Source organism: Babylonia areolata, chromosome 22 (genome assembly GCF_041734735.1).
Source record: "Babylonia areolata isolate BAREFJ2019XMU chromosome 22, ASM4173473v1, whole genome shotgun sequence".
NCBI classification, from domain to species: Eukaryota; Metazoa; Mollusca; class Gastropoda; order Neogastropoda; family Buccinidae; genus Babylonia; species Babylonia areolata.
This window is the reverse complement of record NC_134897.1, coordinates 22,664,865-22,678,976: the sequence shown is the minus strand read 5'-3', so window position 1 is coordinate 22,678,976 and position 14,112 is coordinate 22,664,865. Positions and strand designations below refer to the sequence as shown.

The 14,112-nt window shown below is 41.8% G+C and overlaps 2 protein-coding genes across 2 annotated transcripts in view; one reads left to right on the top strand and one right to left on the bottom strand.

Annotated features, from left to right (window-relative positions):
- Positions 1 to 11,190, bottom strand: part of LOC143296985 (uncharacterized) — a 31,465-nt gene extending 20,275 nt beyond the window's left edge. The window contains exon 1 of the mRNA XM_076609080.1: positions 11,077 to 11,190. The gene's annotated coding sequence lies outside the window, so the exon portion shown is untranslated. The remainder of the gene's footprint in view (positions 1 to 11,076) is intronic.
- On the top strand, positions 125 to 5,658 carry LOC143296982 (uncharacterized). The gene is made up of 3 exons (XM_076609074.1): positions 125 to 419; positions 735 to 1,256; positions 4,281 to 5,658. Exons 1-3 carry the CDS (start codon positions 318 to 320, stop codon positions 4,623 to 4,625), a joined length of 969 nt encoding a protein of 322 aa, XP_076465189.1. The 5' UTR covers positions 125 to 317; the 3' UTR covers positions 4,626 to 5,658.
- Positions 11,191 to 14,112: the final 2,922 nt, after the last annotated feature.

Sequence of the window (14,112 nt, the reverse complement as noted above, 5' to 3'; positions counted from 1 at the left end):
GGTAATGACGGTAGTGCTGCTAGATAGATGGTGTTGTAAGAAGTAAAATTTTCCAATAAATGAATGGCTTTGTAACGTGAGTAATGCTCTGGGCGGATTTGGTGTTGGTTGAAGTCTCGTTTGATCCACCTCACCAGTCATAATATTTTAAAGGGAAGTAAAGATCAAACCAACTGACAGTAACTTGCATTGAAAGTTAGTCCCCCTGAAACATAGCCGACTCAAAGTGCAGTTTTTTCAGTTTCTTAACCTGAAACTTAGACAAAACAACTTTTTTGTTGTTGTTGTTGTTCTAGCAAGTCTGTCCATATGTTCACATGAAAATAAGCAAAAGGACAATATTTGACAGGGTAGTAGCATCTTGTGCTCTGCTGCTTGGGGTTCTTCTGAACGCAAGAAATCAAAGCCGGATTCATAGCGTAACGTATTATTATTCTATAGTATTGTTACCTACAAAAACATTATGTTTAATCTTGAGCTGAATATATTTAAAGAATTGGATATAATTCTTATGTGGCAAAAATAACTATTTGTCTGTGCACAATATATTGTGCGGAACTGGCAGGAACGGAAACTTAGCAACCACCTTCAACTGGTTCAAAAAACAAAAAGTGCACTTAGTTGGGAAAGAGCCTTTGAAAGAGACAATGATTGTTGAATTGCATGGTCTTTCCAGGTCACTGGTTTCCCTCAAAAGACATGCTGCCCCAATTATATTTAGGTTCTGTTCACAGACCTCTCAGTCTCAGCCTAGTGGAAATCCAGTACAAAATGAAAGGCCACCACCAAACTTAGAGGAAAAAGATGACAGAGTTGTGAAAGTAACCAGACACCTCCAACTTCATAAAGCAGGGAAAGACAAAGAGTTCTTCCCTCGAAGTTCTGATAAACCACTAGTGTTGCTATTTCAGTGGCTGTATGCCAAACCCTCAGCTGTGAATAAGTACACTCAATTATATCGCAATATTGGATTGGATGTTCTCACCGTGAGGGGAAAGCTTTCTGAATTCCTCTGGCCTCCTAAGGGAATAAAATTATCAGATGAACTTTTGAGTTACCTGAATTCAAACCGCCCAGTTGATGAAAAATTTTTTGTTCATGCATTTTCTGTTGGCGCATACAACTATGCCACTGCAATGCATGAAGCAATGGAGAAGCCAGAGGAATGTGGACATTTTCGGGACAGAGTCATTGGACAAATATTTGACAGCATTGTAATTGGGTCATACGACAGTATGTCAGAAGGCATTGCACAGGTGAGGCAGAATATTGAAGGAGGGGATTTATTAATAATATGTGTTTGATGTGAAACTTTTATTTGGTTTACATGCACACACAGCAAGCACATCATGACATATAGTGCAGTATACATGTCTGAACTGAACAATTGCATGGCCATTGACATATTAAAATTGTGTTAGTGTTATAACGATAATAATGAAGTTGTCTTCTATCGTGCTGTTCCCTCAAGGAGAGGCTCACAGCATTTCACAAATTACAAATAACAAGAAAGAAAAAAACAAAGATCAAGAAAATTCAAATAACAACCAATCACTCATGGCACTCCACAAATGTTAAAAAAAGAGAAGCAGCAAATAACAATCATCACCAAAAAAATCAGTCACAAAGAAACAATTACCATCTTCGCATCGTGAACAGCACACGCATGTGTGCGTGCACACACACACACACACACTAACGATGACACACACGTGTGCACGCGCACATAAACATGCACACAGAGCACCTACCACCTACATTTACACACACAACACCAGAAAAAGCAGTATATCCCTCATATAACAGCAAATTAGACTAAACTGTTTCTTAAATGCAAGCCAAAAAAGATATGTTTTCAGTTGGGACATAATCGGTATAGACATGATTACATCTTAATTTATACTGAGTTATGATTTTTTTTTAATGACAAATGATTCACGCTCAGAAATGAACAAAAACAACTGAGGTCAATTAACCCACATGTCAAAAAATGTTGAAGGGTAAGTTCAAGGGGGCATTTCTGTTCAGTCATATTTTAAACACCATAATTCATCTCTGAAAATAAATATGTGGGAATAATATCAAAAAAAAGTGAAGTGACTATCTTTCTGCAGTAAAGAGGGAGTTCAGAACAAAGTGGCGTCACAATAGGTTATGAAACCAGTAATTTCATGAAATCCCTGGGAGTTTTAATCATTTCATGTAACTACTGTAGCAATCAGAGAATTCTTGAATCACTGAAATTCTTACTGATTTTTTTTTTTTTTTTTTAAATCTCTAGATGCATGTCAATTATTTCACAAAATCACAGAACTACACATGCACAGCAAACTTCTTCTGGTGCAAAAAAAAAAAAAAAAAAAAAAAAAAAGAATTATTTACTATTCAAATTCCATTTAACATGAATTATGGAGCAACTTTCCCTGAAAACACCTGCTTCTCCTTGTTCAGAACTCATGCCCTTGAGATCGTTACAATTGCATCTAGAATTTAGTGGATTTTTTGTTTCTTTCTAAAGCCAACTTGTCACTGAGTTAATATTTGACTGAGCAGTGACTGCTGAAAATAGTGAGACACATTGCTTTTTGTTGATGTCTTCTTTAACCAGCAGTCTCTGAGGACAGGGACAAAACTGATTTCTTGAATAGAGTTACATCAGAGTAATGTGCTTTTTTTTTCTTGCTTTTTTCTCTCTTTTTTTCTTTTCTTTTTTTTTTGGGGGGGGGGGTGGGGGGGGGGGTTGGTTGTGCAGATTCGATGCCTGTTGCCCAGTCAATGAATTTTTTGTCTTCCAACCATGCCACTAACATGTCCTTGATGTTACCATTGAGATCCACCAGGACCCTAGACGAGAACTCATTACCACAGCTCCCTTGGTGCTGGGACATTCTCATTTCTTTAACTTGAAGAACTGAATGATTGAGTCATGCCCCAGTCACATGCAGTGACCACTTCTCACCAAATCTCAGAATTTGTGCTCAACACATAGTGCTTCCGTGGAGGAGAAACTGATTAACAGATGGAAATGATCAAGAACAAAATGCTCAAAGATACAGGTCTATCCCCCACCCACCCACCCACCCACCCATGTGCATGCACACACACACACACACACACACACACACACACACACCGGCAGTTTTAAAGATTCATTGAAGCCAACTAGTAAATAAGAACAGTTTTGAAGTGATTTCATTAAATCTCTGATGGCCACAGTGGTCACACGCAATAACTAAGACTTCACCCAGTTCAGGGATTTCATTAAATCTCTGGAAACTTGATAGTTACATGCATACTGTGTGTGTTTCAAGGCCTGTCATGCCAGTGCTCAGCTTATATCACAGATTGACATAAGCTTACAGCTGGGCCAACAGCAAAGTGAGAGCTGTATGATCAGTGGTTTCTCCATTACACTGGGAAGTCATTTACGATTTAGTCTTTTGTCAAGGTCTATGACTCTCAAACTAGGAGGCAAGATTGCACTGGCTCTTGGTGCAGCAGCCTTGGGGGCTAGTTGGCCTTTGGGATCCATCCCAACACCAACTGTCCTAAAACCCTTTTGGCTGAGAGAGTGGGGGTTAACATGGGCAAGACTCTCTTCACTATAATCAAATTCTAGTCCACATAGTCGGGACAGAAGTTACCTCCTCTGCTGTTCTGATTGTCATAGTTGGACAGGACTATCATACACATGTGTTACAGGAGTGTCAAAATTGTCTGTATCCTGTCACAGTGAAGCCTTTCCGTTGTTTCAGTTCCTGCCACATCATGTTTTTACTTCACCCCACCCACCCTCTATTACATCTTAAGTGGGTGTGGGTGCTGGTATTTCAAATTAGAGAATAAAGTGATGTCCTGATGCAGCATTCACATAGCACACATAAAAGAACTCATGGCAACAAGAGAGTTGTTCCTGGCAAAATTCTGAGAAAAAATCCACCATGATTGTAAAACAAATAATTAATATATAGACCTTCACATTGGAAAAAAAGAATTGCAGGTGTTGCAATGTGTGACATACTTTCCCCCAGAGAGAGCAGCCTAAATATAACACAGACAAATCTGTGTGACAAAAATAATACAATGCAACATATACAAAAATATTTCATTATAATAACATATCATACAGACATGATTAATGCTGTGAGAATGCAGTTGCAAGGAACATTGGTGGAAGGGGGGGGGGGGGCAAATTTGCCTTTAACTTTCATTAGATTAATGAAACAAATGAAATAGCAAACCATATTGAATGTTTGTCAAGCTCAAAATCATGTGTGCAGATTCTTCCAGAAAACGAACCCTTCCGGAAGATGGTCCATCAAACTCTGAGGCTGTATTATGATGTCACGTACAAAACCACCACGGCCACCTATGATAAGCTGGTGGAACATTTCAAGAAGGACCCAATCCCGGTTCCAACTTTGTTGATCTACTCTAAGAATGACCCCATGTGTGACACACTGGCCGTAGAAGAAATGGTGAAGAACTGGCAGATCCAACAGCCCGGGTTTGACGTCACCAGGCTGTCATGGCCAGAGTCCGTACATACCGCCCACTTGAAGGAGCACAGAAATGACTACATGGCTGCCTGGACTGAGCTGATGAAAAAGTTGAAACTCATTTGATGTATCTGGCTTTCTTTTTTTTTCTTTTTTTTTTTTCTTTTTTTTTTTTTTTTTTTTTTCTATAAACATGAATTGTTTTCTTCCTATTCTTATTTCATTTTTCTGTATTGTATCTGTCAGTTGTTCCAGGATTATCAGTCACTCATTCCAAGATGACATCATTTTCAGATTCCTTGCAACACGCAATGCAAACATTCCTATGTTCTCAAGGCCTTGGGTCAATGCATGGGACAGATATCTGCTTCTGGTTTTTTGTTTGTTTGTTTTGGGGTTCCCCCCCCCCCCCCCCCCCCCCCAAGGCTTTTTTGTAGGAGGGTGGGGGGGGGGGAGCGGAACCATGGGGTGGAATGTAACATTTATGGATCAAAATACAAGCTTTCACACCTACTTAAAACTGAAACTTGTTAAGCACAGAATGAAAATGAATGTGGTTGCGTTTGTTTAGAACTTCACTGTTTTGTTTTGATCATAAATGATGTACAATTGCAATTTGAAATTGCGCTGTGTGTTAAAGCGTCACTGTCTCAAAGTAACCACAAATATATAAAGTATGACAAAACTCGATCACAGTTTCCATACCATTTGTTTAAAGTCATTTCTGTTGAGGCTTTTTTTTTTTTTTAAAGGTAGAAGAAATATATTTTCACCTTATTAATGGTAAATCATGAAAGCACTGCCCTCGAAAAAAAAAGAAAAAACAACAATGGAAACATTCAGTGAACACTAACATCTTGCTATATTGTCCATTAAAAGAGAAGCAAACAAAGAACTATGAGTGAATGGATGAGTATTGATGTAAAGAAAAGGGAGGAGAGAAAAGTATAGGTGCAGAAAAAAAGAAAGAAGGAAAAAAAAGAAAATAGGCACACACAAAAAAAAAAGACAAGAAAAAAAAAAAAGAATGATGATTTGAAAAATAAAAATTAAAAAGATGTGGGAAAAAATAGGAGGATGGAGGACCCACAAAAAAAAGTGGAAAAAATAGGAGGATGGAGGACCCACAAAAAAAAAAAAAAAAAAAAATCAGAATAAAGCACTGCCCTCTTTCAAAAGAAAACAGCAGTTTGCCTGGTAATTTCTTTGTTTTTTGGTCTTCTGCAGGTCATAGTTTCATGACAACTCGGGAACACCTCAGGGTTTATATTGTGTGTTTAAAAAAAACAAACAGCTTTGGTATATGTGTGGCATTCAATTATGATTTAAAATCAAATTGGGGGGAGGGGGGGGGGATAGGGAGCGTGATGTCAAGTTTGAATGGTATTGTAATTCTGAAAGTGGCAGTACTATAACAGACTTTGCCAGTGAACGCCTGTACCTCCTAGTTCAGAACTTGTGCCCCCATTACAGTTGCATCTGAAAATATTTTTTTAAGAAAACAAATTTGTCACTCAGTATTTAACTGAGCAGTGACTGGTGATAATAGTGAGACACATGGCTCTTTGTTGATGTCTTCTTCATCCAGCAGTCTCAGAGGACAGCGATGAAACTCTTTTCTTGAACAGAGTCTTTTTAAAATCCCTGCTTTAACAGCAGTTGTGTACTGGTCATCATCCACATTCCTGCTGACCTGAAAATACTTCAGGGATCACCTCTACCACAATACACTGATGGAATCGGAACAGCAACACTGGCGCAACACTGGCCCCATGTTCACATCAGCTTGTATGTTTACCCTGCTTTTCTCTTCAGTATCCTCTCCACCTGAGATACTTGTTCAACACTTTGATTTTTAACTGTGCAGTTTGCTGCAGTTTCCTCTGACAGGGCTTTTTAACAGCTGGCAAAACTTCATTTTAATTCAGAGAAATTAGATGATATTCAGTACCTGTTCTAGAAATCACTTATGTTGTTAGAGATGAAGAAACACCAACAAGCGCTTCACAACCAAATCATGGAGTTTGCCTGGTAATTTCTTCTTATGTTTTTTGGGGTTTTTTTCTTGGTCTTCTACAGGTCCTAGTTTCTTGACAACTCAGGAACATCTCAGTGTTTATATTGTGTGTTCAAAATGATGTATGCTGGTATGCAAATTTGATTTTAAAACATACTCAGGGTGGTGTGATGCCCAGTTTGAATGGTATTATAATTCTGAAAGTGTCAGTACAACAACATACTTCATGGTTTTGTCTGTTTTGATGTGTTGGAGAAACTTGAGAATCACATTGCACTGTGTTGTTAGCCTCCATGATCCATGAAAATGTTTTTGGCTTTTCAGCTCAAGCAGTGATGATGAAAACCAACCATACACAAGCAAAGACATTCTTTTCTCCATTATGAACTTAGGTTACATATATGTAGCACAGATTTTCATTTAGCTGCTCTGTGTGTGTGTGTGTGTGTGTGTGCGTGTGTTTTGTTTTTGTTTGTTTGTTTTATGAGTGTGGGTGTTGAAGAAGGAGATAACAGAGACAGTGATTTCACTTGACTGGTTAATTGGCGATTCTTTTTTTCTTTTCTTTTTTTTTTGTGTGTGTATATATTAATTTTTATTCTAAATTGCAGAAGTTTTATTTCTTACTTTTCTTTCGTTCATCCTGTCCCTGAGCTAAGTTGTTTAAACTGCTCTGTTATTGACTCTGCATTTACTCTTGCTTTTTCTGAATATGTGTATATCATCAGTAATGGTTATTTTAGCAATATTGCATTTGTTTCTTGCCATTTGATGTGTAGCGATTTATGAATATGGTTGTGGGTGTGGGTATCACTCTGTGTGTGTGTGTGTGTGTGTGTGTGACTGGATTGTGATTGTAGTTTATGGGTGGGTGTGTGGGTGTGTAACTGGATGTGTTTGTAGGTGTTGGTGTCTATGTGTATGTGAAAGGGTTTGTTTCTTAGTGCCTTATATATTTACCTGTATGCAAGTTGATACTGAATGATTGGGGTAGAGGGGGGGAAGGAAGATTTCAACAGTCATGTATTAAAACAAAAAAAATCTGATTTAAAGATAGAATGGAATTAAAGGTAAAAGTATAAACATCCTTAAAAATTATTAAAAACTTTCCATCTGAAAAGATCATTTGATCATTTCTTGTGTGTGTGTGTTAGTGTGTGTGTGTGTGTGTGTGTAACTGGATGTGATTATAGTGTGTGTGTGTGTGTGTAACTGGATGTGATTGTAGGTGTGGGTGTCACTGTGTGTATGTAAGAGGATTTGTTTCTCTGTGCCTTGTATGTTTACTTGTATGCAAGGTGATATTTTTTTAAAGGAACATTTCGGTTGTCCAGTATTAAAACAAAAAATCTGATTAATGATTAGATAGAATTTTATTAGAAGTATAAACCACCTTAGAAATTCTGAAAAACTTTTAATCTATATTGTAAAATGATTAATTGATCAATTTCACACAGTACACCATATTTAATCATAAGAAGAAAAAAAACTGAAAGATACAGAGATGCTCATTTGAGCTTTTAAAATTCAGTGGCTAACGTTGAGTTTTATATTAGATATAACTATTATATAACTATATATTATATAACTATTATACTGTTGTTGTTTTTAATTCAGCGTGCAGTAGTATGTATTTTTGCTTATATGAAGCACAGAATGTTGAATTTTTATATATCAAGGCTGCTGGTGTGTACCCATTGACTGTACAAAATTTACATCTTAAGTGTGTATTACCCCTGTATTCTTCCTTGAGTTCACCAGGGTGGATCGATATGATTAACCAATTAACCACAGCGCCAGTGTAGACCAGATCTCAAAAGTGTACTTGCGTGATGCCGCGTCGATTTTAATCAATATCAATTGAAAAAGTCGACCCCGAAATTTATATAATCTCTTTTTCTTCTCCTTCTTCTTTCCCTTAACTACCGCCTTCATCATTGTGAAGATTCTGTAGACTATAAGGGGGTGTTGCGTATTTTTGAGGTAATGAAACAACAACATGCAAAACCGGATTTGTGTGGTGGTGTTTTGCCAGTGCTTACACCAGCCTCTCCGTACTTTCAGCTTTACTGCTCTGGAAAACAAAGCAAAACATAACCAGCCGAAAATAAGCCTCTTTGATCAAAAAAAAAAAATTTAATAAAGCCAAAATTCTCATCTCCAATCAGCAGCAAAAACAAAAACAAAACTGTAGACCACTAGTTAGTATGCTACAGTTTCCTGCACATGTTGTCATTGCAGAAATGTTTAAGAACAACGGAAAACAGGAATTAATCAACAAATGAAATGTAAGAAACTGCCATTCCGAGCAAACAGGAACTGTTCGGGGTTTCCCCTGAGCCAAGTAATTCTATTTCTAGTTTCGCCATCACAAACTGCAGTGAACTTATTCATGGAAGAGCATTTTCCTTTTTCTTTGTTTCTTTCTTTACCTTATTTTATTCAGTTTAGTTTAAAGCGGTTTAATCCTTCGAGCTACACTCAGTTTTCCAGGAGGCGTCATTGCGTTCGGACAAATCCATACAAGCCACTCCACATTTGCTAAGCAGATAATACTTGAACAGTACGATGTTTTAGGTCTTGAGGACCTGACCAACACTGAGTATAACCCAACGCGCGTAGTCAGGCTGTGAGTGCATGCACACATACACACACACACACACACACACACACACACACACACACATATATATATATATATATATATATATATATATATATATATATATAAATTTCGTGTACCTATCAGAGCGGATTTTTTTCTCAGTAGAGTGTTGTGTTAGAGGACAACACTTATGTTGCCATGGGTTCTTTTTCAGTGCGCCAGGTGCGTGCTGTGGGCTACACCGGCGGTGGGACCTCATCTTCGTTGATCGTCTCTTCCGAATGACCAGTCTCTCAGTATGGTTTTCCCGTCAAACCGAACCCAGACTGACCCTCACGGACACTGTATTGGCAGCACTGATGAAACAACGCCCCAAATCCTGATCCTGATCCTGATCCTGATAAACGTCTGAACTTTTCTGCCCCCTTCTCCTAGGTGGTAACCCATTCAAGTACTAACCGGGCCCGACATCGCTAAACCTGTGTGGGTGATCGAACGAGAACCGGTGTTTTCAGTGATAATGGCCCGACGTTGGCAAAAACTGAACATGACTCGGCTCCTGTGTCGGGAAATAAGCTCACGAGTCATTTAAATCGAGGCTTATTCAAGGTTGCAACCAAATTTACTTTAAAAACCGAAACGACAAAAAACAAGATCCGTTCGACGTAAGTGAGTCAAAGAGAGGTTTCTATTTCAATATTTTCAGTAAAACTGGTCTTAAAACTTGACACTTTTTTTTTTTTTTGAACGCCCAAACCTTTCATCCATTTCCAATGACAGTCAGTTTTAACTACGGATGTGTGAAGGTGGACCGACCCTATTTATGAAATAGGTTCGTGGTTATAACCCATGCAGACTCTGTCAGTGTCAGCGTGTCTGCGGACGTGTGTGTAATTAAGAAATGTAATAGGCTTTATAGCCATTGATTCTGTTTTATGCTTTTGTGCGTCAAATCATTAATTTTTTTCCATCGTCCTTCTGTAACTGAGTTATTGCGTGTGTGTATGTGTATGTGTGTCAAATGTTTATAGTAAGCGCTTTGAGATCCCCTTCAAGGGAGGAAAGCGCTCAACAATTTAAGTATCCGGCAATATATTATTATATAGTTATAGTTATTATTATTATTCAGTCTATTCATTTATATTATATTCAATGAATCACGTGACAAAATAATTAATACGGAAATACATGTCGTAAGTATTCGAACAGCACATACAAACAAAACTAACACCCCACTAAAGCATGCACGCACCAGCACACTGACGTCAATATATCCGGCTGCTTAAATAGGCCGAAAACTTACATCATGCACTGATGCCTGCAAACAGACAATTAAAACTGAGCGGTGTGCCCCTCTAAATGTATGAAATAATTGCCGGAAAAACTGGGAGAGCTTCCCGGTTCAGTGACCACACACACACACTCTGGCAAATGTTTGGAAGTTTGCAGTCCCGGTAAGATATAAAAACACGCAATTACTGACATCGGATTGTTCCGAATACAAAACAACGCATGGAGTTTCAGATTCATTCTGCGGGTATAGTTTATCATCTGTAAGAGGTAGGCGGGAAAAAGCATTGCACTTTTTTGTACTGTATCCACTGAAGAAGATTTCACCATTATCACATTACATTGAGCTAATTAAGTACAAACGATCTTAACTGTTGATAAGTGGTTGTTTTGTCTCACTGACTGGCGTACATCAAGGTGTTCACGGTGATCCTATAGTATTTTCTCATCTCATCATTCCTATTCTTTGTGTTTCTTGATTGGGCCTTGTGTAGTATGTAAACGATTTTCAGTGATAATGATAGTACTTTATTTCTATATATTGTCCCTCTCGTTAAAATACAATAATGCTCAAGGCACAAAACTCGAGTCAGTAAGTAAAACTGATACGAAAAAGAAATGTTTTACATAAAAAGCATCATAACACGTGAGATTTCTATACCTACCCTGGCGGCCCACACATCCTACCAACTCATATGCATACAACGCACACAGTCATCTCAACAATGATAGTCTGTGAAATCCAAATATCCACATGATTATAATACCACAAAACTGACGCGCATAGGTTATCGCCAGGACGAAGGCACCATTCTCTTTGAAACTCCAGCAAGGTAATTCACGTCATTGTAAATGATTCATGACTGATACTTCTCAAGCCATGTACCGTTCACCGAATTCTTTCAGTAGCATTTTGTACATCGGATTGTCAATCGTTTACTCTGCTCTAAACGATAAACACTGAAGGACGGTGACGTTTGCAAGCGAGACAAAATTAAGGTACATGCATGTCCTATAATAGCGGTGGTTTACAGTTGTGTGCTTTTACTCGAATGAAGGTGCTGAACTCTTCGCGTTTGTTTGTTATTTGGTGTTTAACATGATATAGTCAAGCTATGCTATCATTAGGTATCTCGCCGTGTACAACTTGAACACTCTACCACACAAACACACGCGCCCAAACACACACACACACACACACACACACACACACACACACACACACACACTGATACGATGTTTTGGATTCACAGGAATATTGAGAGCGTCGGCTGGGGGCGGCACACTGAGACACAGAGAGACAGGTGGGGAGGGAGGGAGACAGAGAGATAGGTGGGGAGGGAGGGAGATAGGAGACAGAAACAGAGAGATGGGTGGGGAGGGAGGGAGATAGGAGACAGAGAGATAGGTGGGGAGAGAGGGAGACAGAGAGATAGGTGGGGAGGGAGGGAGATAGGTGGGGAGGGAGGGAGAGAGACAGGTGGGGAGGGAGGGAGACAGAGAGACAGGTGAGGAGGGAGGGAGATAGGAGACAGAGAGATAGGTGGGGAGAGAGGGAGACAGAGAGATAGGTGGGGAGGGAGGGAGATAGGAGACAGAGAGATAGGTGGGGAGAGAGGGAGACAGAGAGATAGGTGGGGAGAGAGGGAGATAGGAGACAGAGAGATAGGTGGGGAGAGAGGGAGACAGAGAGATAGGTGGGGAGGGAGGGAGATAGGTGGGGAGGGAGGGAGAGAGACAGGTTGGGAGGGAGGGAGACAGAGAGATAGGTGGGGAGGGAGGAAGACAGAGAGATAGGTGGGGAGAGAGGGAGATAGGAGACAGAGAGATAGGTGGGGAGGGAGGGAGACAGAGAGATAGGTGGGGAGAGAGGGAGATAGGAGACAGAGAGATAGGTGGGGAGGGAGGGAGACAGAGAGATAGGCGGGGAGAGAGGGAGACAGAGAGATAGGTGGGGAGAGAGGGAGACAGAGAGATAGGTGGGGAGGGAGGGAGATAGGTGGGGAGGGAGGGAGACAGAGAGATAGGTGGGGAGAGAGGGAGACAGAGAGATAGGTGGGGAGAGAGGGAGATAGGAGACAGAGAGATAGGTGGGGAGGGAGGGAGACAGAGAGATAGGCGGGGAGAGAGGGAGACAGAGAGATAGGTGGGGAGAGAGGGAGACAGAGAGATAGGTGGGGAGGGAGGGAGATAGGTGGGGAGGGAGGGAGACAGAGAGATAGGTGGGGAGGGAGGGAGACAGATTGGTGGGGAGGGAGGGAGACAGAGAGACAGGTGGGGAGGGAGGAAGACAGATAGGTGGGGAGGGAGGGAGACAGAGAGATAGGTGGGGAGGGAGGGAGACAGATAGGTGGGGAGGGAGACAGAGAGACAGGTGGGGAGGGAGGGACACAGATAGGTGGGGAGGGAGGAAGACAGAGAGATAGGTGGGGAGGGAGGGAGACAGATAGGTGGGGAGGGAGGAAGACAGAGAGACAGGTGGGGAGGGAGGAAGACAGAGAGACAGGTGGGGAGGGAGGAAGACAGATAGGTGGGGAGGGAGGAAGACAGATAGGTGGGGAGGGAGGAAGACAGAGAGATAGGTGGGGAGGGAGGAAGACAGACAGGTGGGGAGGGAGGAAGACAGATAGGTGGGGAGGGAGGAAGACAGAGAGATAGGTGGGGAGGGAGGGAGACAGATAGGTGGGGAGGGAGGAAGACAGAGAGACAGGTGGGGAGGGAGGAAGACAGATAGGTGGGGAGGGAGGAAGACAGATAGGTGGGGAGGGAGGAAGACAGAGAGATAAGTGGGGAGGGAGGAAGACAGATAGGTGGGGAGGGAGGGAGACAGATAGGTGGGGAGGGAGGGAGACAGAGAGATAGGTGGGGAGGGAGGAAGACAGAGAGATAGGTGGGGAGGGAGGAAGACAGAGAGATAGGTGGGGAGGGAGGGAGACAGATAGGTGGGGAGGGAGGGAGACAGATAGGTGGGGAGGGAGGAAGACAGAGAGATAGGTGGGGAGGGAGGAAGACAGATAGGTGGGGAGGGAGGAAGACAGATAGGTGGGGAGGGAGGGAGACAGATAGGTGGGGAGGGAGGGAGACAGATAGGTGGGGAGGGAGGGAGACAGATAGGTGGGGAGGGAGGAAGACAGAGAGATAGGTGGGGAGGGAGGAAGACAGATAGGTGGGGAGGGAGGAAGACAGATAGGTGGGGAGGGAGGAAGACAGAGAGATAGGTGGGGAGGGAGGAAGACAGATAGGTGGGGAGGGAGGAAGACAGATAGGTGGGGAGGGAGGGAGAGAGATAGGTGGGGAGGGAGGGAGACAGATAGGTGGGGAGGGAGGAAGACAGAGAGATAGGTGGGGAGGGAGGAAGACAGATAGGTGGGGAGGGAGGAAGACAGATAGGTGGGGAGGGAGGGAGACAGATAGGTGGGGAGGGAGGAAGACAGAGAGACAGGTGGGGAGGAAGACAGATAGGTGGGGAGGGAGGAAGACAGAGAGACAGGTGGGGAGGGAGACAGATAGGTGGGGAGGGAGGAAGACAGAGAGATAGGTGGGGAGGGAGGAAGACAGATAGGTGGGGAGGGAGGATGACAGACAGGTGGGGAGGGAGGGAGACAGAGAGACAGGTGGGGAGGAAGACAGAGAGATAGGTGGGGAGGGAGGAAGACAGATAGGTGGGGAGGGAGGGAGACAGATAGGTGGGGAGGGAGGAA

Excerpts from the sequence above, each read along its gene's own strand:
- LOC143296982 (XM_076609074.1), top strand. The coding sequence starts at position 318 with ATGAAAATAAGCAAAAGGACAATATTTGACAGGGTAGTAGCATCTTGT. Across the intron at positions 420-734 it reads ATCAAAGCCGGATTCATAGC|ACCTCTCAGTCTCAGCCTAG; the intron begins GTAACGTATTAT and ends TTCTGTTCACAG. Across the intron at positions 1,257-4,280 it reads TGTCAGAAGGCATTGCACAG|ATTCTTCCAGAAAACGAACC; the intron begins GTGAGGCAGAAT and ends TCATGTGTGCAG.